This window comes from Oryctolagus cuniculus, chromosome 15 (assembly GCF_051225735.1).
Source record: "Oryctolagus cuniculus isolate XC-2025 breed Fujian yellow rabbit chromosome 15, ASM5122573v1, whole genome shotgun sequence".
Classification (NCBI taxonomy): Eukaryota; Metazoa; Chordata; class Mammalia; order Lagomorpha; family Leporidae; genus Oryctolagus; species Oryctolagus cuniculus.
In genome coordinates, this window is record NC_142881.1 from 28,144,793 (window position 1) to 28,163,320 (window position 18,528).

Consider the following 18,528-nt stretch of genomic DNA (forward strand, 5'->3'; position numbering starts at 1 on the left):
TGATCACTGTCTCTGTGGTTGCTTCCTTTGCTGGAGGCTTTGCCCACCTTGACCCTGACCCAGAGAAGCGGCGATGGTGGCAGTAGAATTTAGCGCCCCAACAGGCTCCCGAGGCTCCCTCCGTCCTTGCACTCCCGAGAGGTTTCTTTCCCCTGGAGTTTCCTGACTCTGGGGTGTCCACGAAAGCCCAAAACCCAAAGGGCGCTCCACGCCCAGCTCTGCCACAGGGTCGCCTCCCTTGTCCCGCCACTTCCCACGCTCTGCCACCACCCTTCCTCTGGTCTCTGCTTCCTCTCTGCAGGGCTGTGGTGCTGACCAGGTCAACACCTGGTGTTGAGTGCCTCCACCTCCCGGAGAGCCCTCTGGGTCCTGTCCCTGATTGGGAGACACAGGTCGGGTGGGTGACAGTGTAGGTGAGGGTTGGCAGCACCTTATTGCGTTGTTGTGGCCCCAGGCCTGGCTGCCCCCTCCAGCCCTGGTCTGGCTCACCACGGGGCCGATTCAGAGGCCTCTTTTGTTTGGCCGAGCAGAGCAGCCCTGGCCACCGCTCCCACATGCCAGAGTTTCCCCACCACTCACTGGGAAGGCTGAAAAGCCCTCAGCTAATTGCGTTGGGCTGAAAATTACCACTTCCCTGCGTTCCCTGCTGCTGAGGACATTTGTGTCACTGCTGCATTTAGGGGGAACAAAGGCCCCCTGTGGGGAGAGCCCAGGTACGAATGTGGGATGGGGGAATAATTGCCCGCTCTCCAGGTGAAAGCCCCTGTTAAACTTCAGTAAGTCAATTAGGCTTGGGGGGAGGGCAGAGACCCCCACCATAAACTGTTCCCACTGAGCAATTAAAGAAAATCATTTTAGCTTTGAGGAGAGAAACTGCTTATTAGAAATTTTGTGGGCCCCCCTCCCCTACCCCAGCCCCCGCCCTGGGGACGAAACAACAAAACGCCTTCCTCAATAGAAGGGCTTCTCCTCCTTCCACTCACTGTGTGGCCTGCAAGCGCTTACCGTGGGAGGCCAGAGATGGACAGAGTCGGTGACAGAGACGGGCTGGAGGGGGAGGAGACCGCAGGGCTGCCACACCTGGCGGGGTCAGAATCACAGCTGCCCTATTAGGTTGGGTAGACTCCTGGGGGAGTGCATGAGGTTTGTGCATGTGTGGGACACCTGTGTGCCGCTCAGCACAGGCGGAGACGCTAAGCAGTCTGTATGAGTGGGTGCGGCATCCTGGGTGCCCCTCCCAGACGGAGCAGACACAGCCCTGTGTGTGTGTGTGTGTGTGTGCTTACCTGTGCCTTCTCAGCAAAGGATGGCAAGGCCAAGGCAGTCCACCTGGGTGTGCACCTCTTCCCAAGGCTGTGACTGGGCCCATGTTCTCTCTCCTCCCGGGAGCCAAATACCAGCCCCTGGGAGTTGAGCCACCACATAGCTTTCCACCTTAGACAGTCAGCAACTGAAGGCTGCATGGCCAGCAGCCACTGACTGGCCCTGGGCTTGGAATGGTTTGCAGAGAATAAAGGGTGGACTTTCTAATCTCCACAGCCTTTTGCCCATGTCGCACGGGTTGGGCGAGGCATAGAAGCTCAGCAGGAAAGAAATCAGTGGCCCGGATGCCTTGGCCGATGTGGCTATGGGAGCCTCCAGTCGGCAAGCCTTCCCTTCCCCGATTTCTGGGGAGAAGCATGACTTGGGAATATTAAGGTGATCTTTTTCTCTTCCCTGTAGAGGATGGCAGAAGGGGAAGTAGACTTGTGCATGAACAGTCATAATTAGGTGGTTGACTAGTGGGTGTGTCCGTGTGAGCCGCATGTCACAGGTACTGTAGGCCTCATGCTCTACCCTGCCCTACATCTTGGCACTCCAGAGGAAAGCCGGTGGCACTGATGGTGGGCATGGCATCGAGTCAGGCACTGCTCTGGCCCCAGCGCTTCCCTGGGGCTCATGATGTGTTTGGCCTTTATTCCAATGTTCCAAAGAGATGAAATTAAACATCGAGGGGTAGACTTTTCCCAGAAACCAAATAGGCCAAGTTATTTGCCTACTCAGGGACCTTAGTGGGTGGAATTTGATTCCTACAGGTTGACAGTGGGGAGGTGAGAGCTGTTGACACAGTCCCGGGCAGCAGTGTGGAGGTGAGGTTTTAGGGAAAGCAGGGGCTGCTTGGGTCTGGAGGTCGTGGGAGGGTGCTGGACCTTGGAGAGGATCAGGACGAGGCTGCTCTCTGGGGCAGCTCCATGCAGTGGCTGCCGGTGAGGCCGTCTTCTTCAGTGCAACCCGAAGCTCAAATGCTTGTTTCGCTTCAGTTTTTAAATGTGTCTGAATACGTAGGCTCGTACCCCGCAGCGTGCACACATGCCTCCACTTGGGTCTGTGGATATTACTTCTTATTGTTATCCTCCAAAAATGATCTTCCATGAAGGGGCTTTGGTCTCCTCAGACTTAATTGCTGATTTATGGCTTCCAGTGTCTATCTGATCTGGGGCCAGCTTCATTAAAAAAAAAAAAAAAAGGTTTTGGGGGACTCCTATAGGTGTATATGTTTTGTCTTATTTCTTTCTTTCTTTTTTTTTTTTTTAATGTGTGGTGTTGGAGTTTTCTGCTTGGCTCCTCGTGTGTGTGTGGGTGTGGGTGTGTGTGTTTGGAATTGAGAAGTAGAATATTCATGTTTTCTCATACAGTCAGATTGATTTTTCCTCTTGGTTTTTGGGTCGTTAATACCAGGTCAGAGTAGGGAAGAGATAAAAGAAGTTGCAACAAAGGAGTTGCTTAGTGTTACAAAGAGAGATCACGGTCAGTTAGTTTTAATTGTTATGAACATTTAGTTAAAAATTTTTTGAAAAATATACAAGGAGAGGAGATAGGAAAATTAGCCCCTATATTTCCCATCATTATCTTCATTATTCTGTGCATGACCTTCAACTCAAGTCAGATGAATCTGTGGAAAGGATCTTTAAATTCCCTCTCAGATGCCTGGCACGAGGGTCACGGCAGCAGAACACTGAGAGTGACCCAGCCCGTGTGCTATCTTAGCTTTGGGGTTCAGCGGAACTTTCAGTCTCGGTAGCGCAGAAGAGGGAGCCAGGGCCTGAACCTCTGAAGACCGAGGCTTGTCCTGTGGGAACTGCTGTACCCTTCAGCTGCTGTCTGCTCTGTCCAGACCATCTCTGAACCCCTGTTAGGAGGGCTGGTGGGTTCACCATTTTGGGTCTCAGGACAAGGGAGCACCTCATCTCTTTCTGAGTTCCAGGCCAGCTTCAGCTGCTGTGTTCCATTTGCTCTCCTAGCAGACCCACCGGCTGTTGATTTCATGGTTGAGGAGTCTGTTCCCCGTCAGGCCTCCGGGTGTCCCGTGGATGCCTGGCAAGGCCCTTGACTCATCTCTCTGTGAGAGCATCCAGTTGGGAGAGAGGCCTGGCAGCTGCTGAACAGAGACTCTAGTAGTCAGGACAAGCTGGTTGTAAGTGACAGAAAACAGATTCAAATGAACAAGACTGGGACTAAGTGAAAACAGCCCACGAGATCTGAGGGAAAAGCTGGATGAGCTCAAGTGCAGTAGGTCTCGGTGGTGCCAGGACTTAGTCCTTCTGGACCCTCTCCCTGTTTCCCCCGATGTCCATGCCTGCCTTCCTCCTGGTAGACCAGCGTATTCCTCCAGGCTACCAAGAGCTCCTGCATTGGGCAGCTCATCGCTTAAATCATAGAAAGTGACTGGCTGCCAAGGCTCCCTGCGCAAAGACTTACTGGTCCACTTGGGTCCTCTGTCCACTCCTTGGTCAACTGAAGCCAAGAGAGGGGAGTCCTGTAAGAACACGGCTGCTCCCTCAGGAATCACATGTATGGAAGGAGAGGTTAGGGCATACGGAACAACAGGTGGCTACTGTCTTCATCCAGGGCTAGGTACTCTGTGTGATGCCTAGTCCCCAAGTGTCTATGTGAAGGGGACTGAGCTCAGAGACCCTGGCAACCAGCTTGCAGACAAAGAGTCTACAGCTTTTAACCGGCCCCTCTCACTTCATTGTTGGATAGCCTCCTCTGTAAGCTGTTGATGGCACCGAAAAACCTGCCATTTCCCAATGTGATATACACAGGGGAGCGAGCCTGGCTGTAGGCACATGAGGTTGGATGAATGAGCAGTGACCCAGCAACCTCTTCAAGCAGAGTCTGGAACCAAATCCTGCGACAGCACAGGCCTGACCTGGCCAGGCGGCCTCCAGAGGAAAATGACTAGCAGACTGCATGATTTGGAATTAGACTCCAGGAATACTGCTAACCTCCTAGAACAGGACGGAAGACAGGGACTCCTACCTCTTTCCTTCTTAGTGTTGTCAAGAGGACAGGAAATCTTTTTGGAGGCGCGAAGTTCAAGATTAAAGTTACCTTCCTGTAAAGCCATGTAATGGGAGTCTTGCAGAACAGGATTTCTCTGTCTCCGGCCTTAGGAGTTTTCCACTTCCCTCATAACATAAGCATCAGTCTATGTGGGTGGCGCAAGGACTCTGGGGAGAGAGGATGACTGGATTCACATACCAGGGCCTGCTGATGGCACCCTTTTCTTGAGAAGTAGGCTTTGCCTACTGTGTACGTAGATATGATGTCTTATTGTCATAGAGCCTACTTTTTTTTTTTAAGGATTTATTTTTATTTGAGAGGCAGTGTGACAGAGAGGGCGAGATAAAGAGATCTTTCATCTGCTGGTTCACTCTCGCCAATGGTTGTAATGGCTAGGGCTTGACCAGGCTGAAGCCAGGAGACAGGAACACTATCCAGGCCTGCCCCATGGGTGGCAGGAACCCAAGTACTTGGGCCATCTTCTGCTGTGTTCCCAGACACATTAGCAGGGAGCTGGATCAAAAGTGGAGCAACTGGGACTTGAACTTGCATTCTGATATGGGATACCAAGGTTGCAGGCAGTGGCTTAACCTCCTGCACCACAACACTGGCCCTGGATCCTATTACTTCAGCTGTGCTGTGTAATATTCTTGATGAGCAGCAGGCCCTGTCGGCCTGTCAGTCTCATGGCCTTCAGGGTGGTGCTGGAGAAAGTACTGCAGCAGTCAGACCAGGGTGAGGAATATAGAGCCTTACCCCTACCCCTACCCCTACCCCTACCCCTACCCCTACCCCTACCCTTACCCCTACCCTACCCCTGCTCCATCTGTCTTGATGGAAGGGGAGCAGTTCAAGGATGCAGAAGGTGGTGGTGAACCCACCAGTCAACACCTTCCCCCTGTCTTCCCTTCTTCAGCTTGCCGGTTGTCACCAGAGGACTCTTTTTCACTGGTTGTTCCTCAGGGCCTCTTACTAAAACCCCTGCCATGGGTGTGAGGCTACTGGACGAGGCAAGCCGCATACTCATGTGTCGAGCAATGTGGATGAGCCCCTGGCCCCTTGTCTCCTCTGAGAGAACATCTTGTATAAAGTCTTGATTGTGCTTTGATGCTTGCCCTGTGAGAGTGCCCCAGGGTTGGTGCTTAGCAAACATGGAGGATGCGAATTCCTAGGGCACTCTGTTGGCTCTGCCTAGATGTGAGGTTGGGTCAGGGCTGTCAGGCCTGTGATCAAAGATCTCACACATTGCTCTCGTACCTGTCATCTCTCTCCTCTGTGGGTCTTACAGAGACTTGCTGCTCGTAACTAAATCGGGGCCAAACCTGAGTCTCCGAGTCCTCTGTACTTTTAAAATTTGGGTGTGTTTGGAAAGAATCAAATTTTAAAGTAAACTTGAGTTTGTGTCTGGCTTATCTGAGCAGCTCTCTAGTCGGGCTCTGCTGTCCTCTTGGTTTGTTTGTGGAGCCACCGTTGACCCTCATGGTTCTTGCCACCTCCTGTGCTGTGCCCTTATCCACATCAGCAAACCTCAGAAAACACCAGAGCTTGTCTGGCCTCAGCCTCCCCAGGCAAGGCTGGTAGCAGCCTGATGGCTTAGGCCTTAGGGCTGACCACTACCATCAATGCCCAGATGGACAGCCTAAAAGGAGAAAAGTATGTGTGTGTGTGTGCGTGCGTGTGTCTGTGTGTGTGTGTGTTGGAAATGTAGTTTTGTGCTTTAGGCTTGGCCATCTGCAGCAACAGCAGTCATTTGAACACAGGTATGAGTAGGGCACTGTTAACAGGGTTTGCCCCAGGCTTAGCCTTCTATGGGCTTCATCTGTTGGAAGAACTGTCCTGTTTGCCTCTTTACAACAGCAAGATTCTGGAACAGGTCAAGGGTAGCAATGTTGGAGTGGCAGTGAAACTGGGGGTTCTCGGAGGCAGCTGTTCTCATGTTTATCATGCAGAAACCAGCCAGGTGAGGGGTCAGGTCCAATGTGGAGCAAACAGCTCAAGTGGTTAGAGCAATATTCAGAATCACAGTTAGCTATATTTTTACAAATTCCTTTCTCACTTGTATTTTTTTTTATTCAGTCATTTTTATTTATTTGAAAGGCAGAATAACATAGAGACAGAGGGAACTCTTCCATTTGCTGGCTGACTCCCCAAATGCATCAGCTGGGGCTGGGCCAGACAGAAGCCAGGAGCCAGAACTCCATCCAAGTCTCCCACATGGGTGCAGGGATCCAAGCACTTGGGCCACCACCCGCTGCTTCTAGGGTGCATTGGCAGGCCGCTGGATTGGAAAGAGAGGTGGGACTGGGTTCCAGGCACTCCAGTATGGGATGCGGGCATCTCAGGTGGTGGCTCAACCCTCTGTGCCAAAACACCTGCCCTGAGAATCATTTTTAATTCAGTTTGCCACCAATAGGTGACCTACATTTCAGACAGTTTCAGAGTGACTATTTTGATAGCCATCTTCCTTTTAACTTCTCTTTATATTTTTCATAAGTAATATAGAAATGTTTTAATTATAAAAAGTTCAAAACAAGTTAAAATACATAGACCATAAAATACAAATCCCCTTCAGTTACCCATCCCCTACTCCTTGTTGGTAGGAATTCTGATCTGTGTCCCTCCAACTGTCTTCATTTGCAGCAAATAGCAGACATCCTATGGTTTCACAAATCTGTGTAGGTCGACAAAGACTCACATATGGTTTGCTGTGGTTTAGGCTCCCGTTATGTGTGTGTACTGCAGCGTGAATGCCTCATCTCCCCCAGTGGCTCGGGGCCCTCTGCGTCAGAACACTCAGCTGCACAGCGATCTAGGGACACACCAACCTCTACCCAGTCTCCCGTCAGTGGGCACGCCGCTTTGCAGGGCTTTGCTTTTATAAACTGTCCTTCAGGAAGCATCCGCACTTGCCGACTTGTGCATGTGGTCAGGTGTTTTTCTAGGAAATATATTTAGGAAGGTCAAGCTGGATTCAGGGGTGGGGGTGAATGTCATGATTTTAGATGCTTCTTGATTGCCCTCCAATAGGACTGTGTCAGAGTAGGTACTCAAAAACCATGTGCACAATTATCTGACACCTCTTACCCTTCTCACTACTGGGTGACATCAGGCTTTTGAAGAATTTTGCCACTCTGTTGGGTAAAAATATGAATATAGAATAGTGATCAAGATGAAGGACTTTGCAGCCCGACTGGATCTGGTCAGATCATGAGCCCCTCCTGCTAGCTGCGTGACGTTGATGGAGTTCCTTAACCTCTCTGTTCCTCAATGTTCTCATCTGTAAAAGAGGGATGATATTGATAGTACACACCTCAGAGTGACTTTTGAAAAACTTTATTGTGGAAAATGTCAAGATTACAGAAAAGGAGAATAATTATCAACTCCTGTCCGATCTTCATCGACATCCCTTATAAACTTTCCCCTTCCGTGTTATTTTATAGCAAATATCAGACATACACTTTCATCCACACATATTTTGGTATGTTCTTTAAAAGACATGGTGCTTGGCCGGCACCGTGGCTCACTTGGCTAATCCTCTGCCTGTGGCGCCAGTACCCCGGGTTCTAGTCCCGGTTGGGGCACCGGGTGCTAGTCCCAGCTGCTCCTCTTCCAGATCAGCTCTCTGCTGTGGCCTGGGAGGGCAGTGGAGGATGGCCCAAGTGCTTGGGCCCTGCACCCGCATGGGAAACCAGGAAGAAGCACCTGGCTCCTGGCTTCAGATTGGCGCAGCACCTGCCGTGGAGGCCATTAGGGGAGTGAACCAGCAGAAGGAAGACCTTTCTCTCTCTCTCTCTCTCTCTCTCTCTCTCTCTCTCACTAACTGCTTGTAAAAAAAAAAAAAAAGAAAAAAAAGACATGGTGCTTTAAAAATGCAATCACAGGGGCAGACATTGTGGTGTAGCAGGTAAAGCCACTGCCTGCAATGCCAGCCTCCCATACGGGCACTGATTTGTGTCCCGGATGCTACCTATTGATGTGCCTGGGAAAAGCAGCAGAAGATGGCCCAAATGTTTGGACCCCTGCCAACCATATGGGAGACCTGGATGAAGCTCCCGACTTCAGCCTGGTCCAACGCTGCCTGTGGAGGCCATCTGGGGAATGAACTAGTGGATGGAAGGTCTCTATGTCTGTCTGTCTCCCTCTCCCTCCCTCTCCCTCCCTCCTTCTCTCTCTCTAACTCTGACTTTCAAATAAAATGTCTTTTTTTTAAAAAAAAAAAAAAAAGGTTTATTTTATTGATTTGAAAGAGAGGTAGAGCCAGAGAGAGAGAGGTCTTCATCCGCTGGTTCACCCCCCAGATGACTGCATTGGCCAGAGCTGAGCTGATCCGAAGCCAGGAGCTTCTTGCAGGTCTCCCATGTGGGTTCAGGGGACCAAGGACTTGGGCCTTCTTCTGCTGCTTTCCCAGGCCATAGCAGAGAGCTCAATCAGAAGTGGAGCAGCCGGGACTCAAATTGGCGCCCATATGGGATGCCGATGCTGTAGGCCAGGGCCTTAACCCTCTGCACCACAGCACCAGCCCCCAAAATAAAGTAAGTCTTTAAAAAATGTAATTACAATACCATTATTGTACCTAGAAAACTGTTGTCAAATGTGTGGGAAATATATTTTGAGGGTTAAATGGACTAATCCATGGAAATACTTAGACGAGCACCTGGCGCATAGCAATACTACATAAGTGTTTTAATCACTTTTGTTGTTTTTCTAATTAACAGTTATTTGGTTCTTGGAAGTTTAATGTTATTTCATGTTTTTAACCATTGTGTTTCTCCTGTAAGTTGCTTCTTCAAATTTTTGCTCATTTATTTCCTGTTTTCTTTGTGATTTATAGGATTTCTTTGTATATTCTGGATATCAAGCTTTTGGCTGTTTTATACCTGTATATGGTAATTCCTTCCAAGCTACTGATGCTGTCTTCTGTTGTGCTTTGATGTTTGTAGGTTAGTTCTGTCTCCTCTAACTTTACAGCTTCTGAGTTTTGTGTTTATCTGAAGAATGTCTTCCTAAGATTATTAAACTATTTTTCTATTTTCTCCTTACACTTTTATGCTTTTTCAAGTACTTTTAAAAATGTTTATCTCTTTAATCTATCTGGAATTGATATCTGCTTGGAGGTAGGGCTCTAATTTTATTTTTTTTTACAAGTGTGTGTTCAGTGATCTCTATACTACTGATTCATGTATTATTTATGCATTCTCTTTATTTGTTAGGTTTATTTGAGAAAGGGAGAGACACACAGCAGTCCCATCCACTGACTCACTACTCAGATGCCTGCAATGGCCAGGACTGGGCCCAGCAGAAGCTGGGAGCTGCGAACTGAATCCAGGTTTCCCAAGTAGGTGGCAGGGACACAACCATTTGAGCCATCACCTGCTGCCCCTCAGGGTGTACATAGCAGGAAGCTGGAATCGGAGCCAGGACTTAAACTCAGGCACTCCAGTAAGGGACATGGGTGTTTTCACCAGTATCTTAACTGTTAGGCCAAACACCTGCCTCTATCCACGCTCTTTAAAGGCTCTACTTAGGTGTTTGATGAGTGGTCAATACGCTGCTTGAGACACCTGTATCCCATATTGGGCTGTCTGGGTTTAAGTCTCCCTCCTTCTAGCTTCCTGCCGGAGCATACCCTGCGGGGAGGGGGCTGCAGGTGATGGCTGAGTCGCCTGGGTCCTTGCCACCCGCTGGGAGACCTGGCTCCTTGTTTGACCTGATCCAATCCTGGCTGTTGTGGCCATTTGGGGAGTGAACAGCAAATAGGAGATTTCTTTCTCCATCTCCCCCCATCCCCCGTTCCAAATAAAATAAATAAATAAATTTTTTAAAATACACACTTGGGATCTGATTGTCAACATAACGTGGCTTTGGATTCTCTGTCTTGATCCATTGCTCAATTTGTCCTTGCGTGAATATTGTGCTGTAGCCTTGGACTTACTTGTGGGTTTTCCAGGTAGACAGTACATTGTCTGTAAATAGCAGCCATGTATAACTTGTCTTTTTCCATGCCTCAGGTTGGGTCTCTGAATTTTGTGAATTTGGGTTGTCATTTCTCAGGAAGCCTGATCCAGTTGCTTTTTCCTGTAGTGCTAGAACACATTGCTAGTATTCCTTTCAGGAACAAATGCTCATGTTTAGGGGTCACAGAGATGGAGAGTCTAGTCTAGAACCTTATCTCTGCAGCTCCCAGCACTCCTTGGTAAATTCAGTGGATTGAATGTTGTTCACTCTACTGTACGTGTTTGGTTTTGATTTTAATTGCAACACCTCCACCCCCAGTTAATTTGGTCCTTTCGTTGCTCAAGTCTTTAAGTTTCTGATTCTTGAGTGGAGTGAGTGCATTTGGGAAAAGTAGCTTCTACCTCCAGCCTCCTCCTATCTAGCCTAGGTCAGGTTCTTACATCCTTTTACCAGTGGTTGAACTGGAAAACAGACCATTTCGTGTTTCTCTGTAGGCGTCTCTGTAGGTAGGACTGCTCCTCCATGTGTGTTGCAGTTGTAGTGGAACGCAGTAAGGAGGAGCTCCAGCCTCGATGTTCTGGCCAGAGCCTGACCTTCTACGTGCCACTTGTGCCCTCCTGTGCAGGTGTGCTTGGGCCGAGAGAGGCTGGGGTGTGTGTGCGCGTGTGTGTGAGTGTGTCAGTAACTAGGAAAGCCATTCCAACCTCTGCCACTTGGAGTCAGCCTCGCTGCCGGCTGGCCAGTGCCAAGCGGAAGCTGCGGCCTGTGGAGCAGCTCCCTTCTGATCTCTGCGCCCTGGAGCTATGAGTCAGGGTCAGCCCTTCAGCCAGGCTGTGCCAGGGTCACCACTGTTGTCAGGTCCACCTGCTCTTGGCCGTGAGTCATGGACAGGGGTGTCTCATTATCTTGTGTTTTCTCTTATGAAATGTAAACAATGCTTTTCCCTTTAAAAAGAACAAGATTTCTTTGTCTTTTTCCCCTGTCTCAAATCTTCATTAGGGAGATGTAGAAAGTAAGAAAATTTGGAAGAAAGAATTCTGGCTCTCCCGCCCAAACAATCATTTTTAGCATTTAGTGTTTTCTCTGTGCTTTCCTACTCACAGGCTGCTCTAACAGTTAAAGTAATGGTGTCTGGATCCTGTTTTCTCCCCTTATCATAGTGCGTCTGAGCGTCGCCCGTGCTCTTGGGGAACATGATTTTAAATGACTGTGTAATAGTCCATCGAGTGGATGGACCGCCATTTGTTTAATGTTTTTGCCCCTTGAAGGCGAGATGTATCTTCCTTCCCCAGCTCAACTTTTGCATTTCTATTTTCTGTCTGCACCGTCTTTCAGAGGCGGTGCTATGCCTGGTGCTGTGTGAGATGCAGCTTCTTATCTGCCTTGACCTTCATTCATCCAAGCTTGAGATGGGCCTCTCGGACTCATCCTTAGCTTGACTGACAGAGTTGCATTTCCTTTCGTCTCCCTGGTTTTACCGCTTCAGTTCCAGGGACTGCCCCCCTTTCTAGATGATCCACTGTGGACAGCAGCCGCCCAACAGCGCGCTCTGTCCCCCATCACCGGTGTGACTCGCGGCCTTCCATCTGAGTACGACATACAGATGGAGGTCTCCCCAGCTGCAAGGGGGGCTGTTTGCTGCAGAGAGCGCCAGATTTCTTTGTCTTTATCCCCTTTCCCCAACACATGTTTGCCGACCCCCTTGGTGGCCCTGGGTGCCCCGGCGGCTGCATCTTCGGAAGCGGCCGCCTCACGCGTGCGCCTGCCCCTGCCTGCGCTGCTCCCCTCGCTGACTTCTGTTGACCTCCGGTTCCCGCTCCACCGGCCTCTCCCTGCCGGCGCTGCCAGCGCAGCGCCCACTCCGGGCTTCCCCTCGCCAAGCGAGTTTGTGTGACCTTCGCACTGTATTCATGCTTGGGGACGGACCCGCTGTAATGATGTCAGCGGCGGAGGCAGCAGATGGCGGCAGCAGCAATGAGACCTGACATGTCCTAATGACTCCCTCCTTCCCACCCTTGTGGCCCGGCCCATGGAGGGGCAGGGATTTTTCTTGAGGTATTTAAGGAGGGGGCCAAGGGAAATCGGGGCGGGGGCGCCCAGGTGCCGAGGAGGCCTGTGACCTTTGCTGCTATAATATCAGTGTTTCACAAGCAGGGCGGTTCGGGAGCCCACTTGCAGCCCATCAAAAATTGATTTAATTGCAATTTTTCCTCCAATTAGGAGCACTGGAGCCTGACTAATTGGAGTAATAGAGAGTAATAAGGCTCAGATAAAAAGCCTTCCTCGGCCGCCTTTGTATCTCGTGTCAGTGCCTGTCAGAGGTCAGAGAGCTTGCATATTCTATTAGGCAGCCTGGCCTTCATTTGTACAAATTAGTTTACCCAACAGTAATTAAAATGCCAATGCGGGTTGAAGAGAACTGAATACACTTGATGGGCATGTTGGTGAATGATGTGACAGCTCTGGTGGCCTCCCTTGCCAAAGTGTGTCAGCCCGGACTCTGAAGCTGCTGGGACCTGGGCCAGCTGGGCGGCTCCAGGCCAGCCACGGGCACAGCTGCCGAGCACGCCCTGCCCGTGGCCCCGCCTCGAGCCACTCGCTGGCTGCTTGCTTCTTCCAGCAAGCATTGTCGATTCACTCGTTCATTCATTCAGTAAGCGTTTGAGTTTAGGACGTGTTGGACATTATACCCAGTGCTAGGGGCACAGCAGGACTCACTCTTGCAGCCGGGGCTGACTGCGCTCCGATTCCAGTCCTGCTGCTGTGCCTGTGTGAGCCAGAGCAATGGGCACTGCTTCTCTGAGCCTCAGCTTGCCCATCTGTGAAATGGGCAGCGTGGTGCCCACTGCCTGGTGTTGTGAGGACTAGATGGGAGAGTGCTCCCTCAGTGAGTTACCAGTGTGTGAACTGGGCCTGAGCAGGTTACACCTTCCTGCCTTTCAGCTGGTACGCTGGCTGATCCCTGTTTTCTATGTCTTGTTACTTTCTACTCTTCAGCTTAGGTGTGGCGCCCCTAAACCTTCTGGTGTGAGGGCTCCTCTTTCTGCTCCTTGGGCCTGGCAATGGTCTCTGTGATGCCAGGCTTACCTGAGCTGTTGGCAGGGGCAAGTAAGGTGGGTTGAAGATAGGGGCAGCGTCTGGGCCAGGGTGAGAAATTGGAGGAGGCTGGCTTTCTGATTCAGAGAGAACAGAGCCGACAGAACACGGGGCCTTCAGACACTCTGCCGGAGCCACCGGATGGAGTGTGCGCGCGCACGTGTGTATTTTGACAGTAATTTTTAGGAACTGTTGATCTCTTGTCTGGTCATGGTGTGCTTCTCTTTCCCCAGCAATACACGCTTGCGTATGCTTCCCTGAGGTTTGGACCTTTTGTGATTTGGGAATCGTATTTTTAAGACGCAGAGGGGCGTGGGTCTTTGGTGCAGCAGTTAAGGTGCTGCTTGGGACACCCACGTCCCATATCAGAGTGCCTGGGTTTGAGTCCCAGCTCCACTTCTGTTCCAGCTTCCTGTGAAGCCACACCCTTGGGGACTACAGGTGATGACTCGAGTGCTAGGGTCCCTGCCATTCACATGGGAGACCTGGTGGAGCCCCTCGCTCCTGGCTTCAACCTGGCCCAGCCCTGGCTGTTGTGGCTGTTGTGGGTGAAAGATCCCTGTCTGTATCTGTCTCTGTCTTTCAAATACGTGAAAATAAATCAATAATTCTTTTTTAAGTCAAAAAAAGAGAAAAGCAGCTGAGGGGACTGGCTTCCCGGGCCATGACCGGCTTCCCAGCCCATGTTGGCTGTGGGCTCGGGAAGGCCCTTTCCTTCCATTCTTGCTCTGGGCTGGGCACCGTGTAGGCACTGGAGTATATGATGGCAAAGGAAGAGAAAGTGTGTGTTTGGTGCACAAGCATGGTAGGGACTCAAAGGAAGGGTGGCCAGCCTACCTGGGGACACCAGCTCCTACCTCTGCCTATTCCCTGCAGGTTTGGCGTCTTTGACCCTGGGCTGTCACTGAGTGGGGAGTTGGAACTGAGTCATTTCCAACTCTGAATGGAGGTTCTAGCAGAAGCCTTGTAATGGGAAATTCTGAGAGCCAGCAGAGCAGGACTGGTACCTGTTTTCATGTGGTTGACCTGCGAGCTGCTTAGCTGGGGCCCCCATAGTGAGGCTCAGAGAGGGCCTGGGAGGACGCAGGCTGATGCTCTCGGAGCAGGTCAGGAGCAGGGTGCGAGGTTCCGGTGCAGTTGCCACAGAGGTTGGTGAACTGAGGGTGCTGCAGTGTGCGTGGTGCACAAATCGTACCCCACTGGCTCCTTTTCAAAGCACCTCACCTGGTGTTTCTCAAGAAAGGACTCAGGGTGTGTAGGCAACAGGTCCAGGGTGCAGCTGCAGCGCCTGGAGTCAGTTCACAGAAGCTTTGGCTGTGGCTTTCTGTTCCTTCTGCCTCATGGACTCATTGTGGGATATGGTGTTCCAGAGCGGGGAATTCTCGCCTCCCTGCTCCACGTGTCGGCTGTACGCTCTGGGGAAACCGCACTTGGACGTGCCTTTTAAAATCTTCTTACTTGGAACGTGGCTGGTCTGCAGTTTTTGCCTCATTCTTCCCAGTGACCGTGGGAATGGGGGAGTGGGGAGGAGACAGAGAAGTTACGGGTGGTGGTGAAGCCAGTCCAACCCCCAAGAGCCCTGGGCAAGCCTGTGGTTTGGGTGTGAATCCCGGTGAGTGTTCCCCCAATAGGACCTGGCTCAGTTCTGCTTGACTGTTGCTCAGATGGATTTTTTTTTTTTTTAGCATTTATTTATTTATTTGAGAGGAAGAGCTACAGATAGAGAGAGGGAGAGACAGAGATCTTCTGTCTGCTGGTTCACTCCCCAAATGGCCAAAACGGCCAGGGCTGGGCCAGGCCAAAGCCAGGAGCCAGGCGCTTCTTCCAGATCTTCTTTGTGGATCCAAAGGCCCAACAAATTGGGCCATCTCCCACTGCTTCCCAGGCCTTTAGCGGGGAGCTGGATCAGAAGATGAGCAGCCAGGACACAAGCTGGTGCCCATATGGGATGCCAACGCTGCAGGTGGAGGCTCAGCGCCAGGCTCTGGATTTTTTTTTTAAACTGAGTATTAAATGTGATTAAATTCTCAGGTCTGCATAAGTGCCAGGAAGATCCTCCCCCTTCCCCTTCCTTTCCTCTTGTGCAGTGGTTAGGCAAGCAAATAAAGCAGGTTGTGGAAATGGAAGTTTAGGGCATCGTGTCACAGCAATGAAGAAAGCCTCTCACGAGGTTGGAGGTGAGGGACGCTTGTCCTGGTGGCAGGGCCAGGGGTGGGTGGACTGAAGAGAGGACGCACAAGTCCCTAGCAAGAGAGTTTGCAGCCCCCAGCCCAGCCCAGCCCAGCCCTGCCCCACCTGCTGGGAGGTCAGAGCTGTGGGAGTGGCAGGGATTAAAGTTCCAGGTTCCTCACGCCCTCTCTCTATTGATTTAGGCCTGGGACCAGTCAGAGGCCTCCTCAGGAGGCAGCTGTGCCTGTGCTGGCGCCCTTCACCTGGCCCCCACCCCTCCAAAGTCTGAGAGCCCACTTGCCCGCTCGAATGGTTTCCAAGTGTCTATTATGTTTCCAGCCCAGGTAATTGGCTTTCCTAGTTATTAATGGATTACCCTAAAGAGAAGAATGTCCAGGGAGGTGAAGGCTACACCTCCTGACTTTGTCATTTGGCTCTTCAGTATCCTGTGGCTGCTTCCCAGGCCGGGAGTTGTTGCGCTGTGGCAAGAGTGACCGGGCAATGTAACAGGCCAGGAGCAGATCCCTGGAAGGTCTTGGCTTGAGATAGGAGAGTCCCAGGTCGCTCATATGGCCTTGTTGGCAGCCCGGGGCGGAAAAGCAGATACCTCCGTTATAATTGTGATTGCAAACCAGTGACTTGACCAGTGCCTGCCCTCTGCTCCCTGGACAGCAACTGGCAGTCAGCTCCACCCGGCCAAACCCACTGGCTTCCTCAGAGCCTTTCCTGGGGAAATCCAGCTCCTGCTGAGCACCGTGGGAGCAGAGAGCCACAGGTGCTGGGCAAGGCAGCTGGGCAGCAGCCCCCCTGGGCTGACGTCATCAGTGTGCCCAGTCTCCCTTCTCACCTATAGGCACATGGCGCAGCCCTGCCCAGGGATCCTGGATGACAGACTGTTTTCGACCCTCCTGCTAGTCCTGAAAGCTTCCCCTCCCCACCTCTGCCACATCCTTGGACCAAGGAGTGGTCTGGCTTCTGGGGCCAAGGTCTGGTCCTAGCGCAGGGGCTGCCCTGGCGCAGTGCGCGGATCCTTCACACTGTGCTTACGCTGCCACTCTAAAGGATTCTCTGCAGATTGCGTGCGTTGACCTTTAGAGGTGTTGAAGAGACATTCTGGGGCGATGCGGTGAGTGTATCACCCTTGCCTCCTCGCGGGGCATTTGTCATTGTCCTCAGAGGACTCTGCCTGACTCCCAGCTCACTCCCAGCAGCCCTGGCTGCCTGGCCCCCGCAGTCCTCACCCTCCCCACCCTCACACACTAGCAGACACCCCTCCGTGGGACTGACTCACCTGTCCTACTTCCCTTTTCTCAGTTTGGTGCCTTTAGCTTGCCTTTGCCTGCGCCATATTGCTCTAGGGGTGGAGAGAGGCCCAGTGGGTTAAGACACTGCCTGGGACACCTGTACTACACACCAGCACCCTGCTGATGCACACTCTGGGAGGTAGCAGGTGATGGCTCAAGTGCTTGGGCCCCTACTACCCACGTAGGAGACCTGAATTGAGTTCAGGCTCCTGGCTTTGGCCTGAACCAGCCCTTTCTGTTTTGGGGAGTGAACCAGTGGGTGGGAAATACCTCTTTCTCTTTCAAATAAAAATAAACGATTTTAAAAAATTATTTATTTAAAAGGCAGAGTTACAGAGAGGAAGAGATAGAGAGAGAGAGAGAAATGAATGAATGAGAATATCTTCCATCTACTGATTCATTCCCCAGATGGCTGCAAAGACCAGAGCTGAGCCAGGCCAAAGCCAGAAGCTTCATCTGGGTCTCCCACATGAGTAGCAGGGACCCAAACACTTGGGCCATCTTCTGCTGCTTTTCCAGGCCATTAGCAGGGAGCTGGATCAGAAGTGGAGCAGCAGGGACATGAACTGTCACCCACATTGGGATGCTGGCGTTACAGGCAGTGTCTTTACTTGCTAAGCCACAGCACTGGCACAATAAATAAATTTTAAAAAGATGTCAGAAGGGGTCAGTGCTATAGTGTAGTAGGTTAAGCCTCTGCCTACAGCGCCAGCATCCCATATGGGCTACCAGTTCGAGTCCTGGCTGTTCCACTTCAGATTCAACTCCCTGCTAATGGCCTGGGAAAGCAGCAGAGGATGGGCCAAGTGCTTGGGCCCCTGCACCCACATGGGAGACCCGGAAGAAGCTCCTGGCTTCAGATCAGACCAGCTCTGGCCATTGCAGCCATTGGGGAGTGAGGCAGCTAATGGAAGTCCTCTCTGTAACTCTGCCTCTCAAGTAAATAAATAAATCATTTTAAAAATGCTTCCAGCCACCCCAACTTGTGACCAGGGCATCCCTCTCCAGCCCCCGGGAGCTTTCTGGCCTCTCGAGCAGACCTCTGAGTTGCCCGTTCAGAGAGCCGTCTTTCTGGCGTGCAGAGCCAGCACCACTGGCCCAAGCAGCGTGGACCCCGTAGGTCCTCAGGGGCTGCGGCTCTCAGCAGCTGTGTCAACCCCAGAGTCCCTGTCTCCCAGGGAGGGGCACGGCTTTTGCAGTTGTGTAGCTGTCCACGCGAGCTCCCATAAGCCAGATCTCACTCTGCCCTCCTCTTCCTTCGCAGCTCTTTTGTGACTGGAACGGCTTGTTGTGGGCACTTCTCACCCCTGAGAATCTGGGACCTCAACAGGTAAGAGATTCCTGAGCCACTGTGGCTTCCAGTGGGGCGGGCTGGAGTGGCTGCATATTTGTCATCTGTGTATTCTTTGTCAGATACACCATTTGCAGCGACCTCCCAACCTAGAGCTTATCTTTATCCTCCTAACAGCATCTCTGCAAAGCAAAAATTGTAAATGTTGACGTAGTCCAGATGCCCAATATTTTCTTCTATTGGTTGTGCTCTGGGTGTGCAATCAAAGAACTCTGCATAGCCTCGGCCCGTGTTCTAGGTTTTAAAGGCCATAACGTACAGCAGCAGGGAACACGGATGTTTCTTTCATGCTTCCTACCTCAGTTGCTCTGGTCTTGTCTTCTTTTC

At 51.4% G+C, this 18,528-nt stretch overlaps 1 protein-coding gene across 6 annotated transcripts in view; it reads left to right on the plus strand.

Moving 5' to 3' along the window:
- Nucleotides 1–18,528, plus strand: part of FBXW4 (F-box and WD repeat domain containing 4) — a 92,275-nt gene that overhangs the window by 61,661 nt on the left and 12,086 nt on the right. For 4 of the 6 annotated variants that reach the window (XR_016221981.1, XR_016221982.1, XM_070057334.2 and 1 more), the window contains one exon: nucleotides 18,115–18,180. Coding sequence is in view for 4 of the 6 variants with exons in the window: in XM_070057334.2 (XP_069913435.2) it covers nucleotides 18,115–18,180 (66 nt within the window). In the remaining 2 variants the exon portion in view is untranslated. Of the gene's footprint in view, nucleotides 1–15,749; nucleotides 15,891–18,114; nucleotides 18,181–18,528 lie in introns of all 6 variants that reach the window. The other 2 variants (XM_051823523.3, XM_089314443.1) reach the window with 1 other exon arrangement.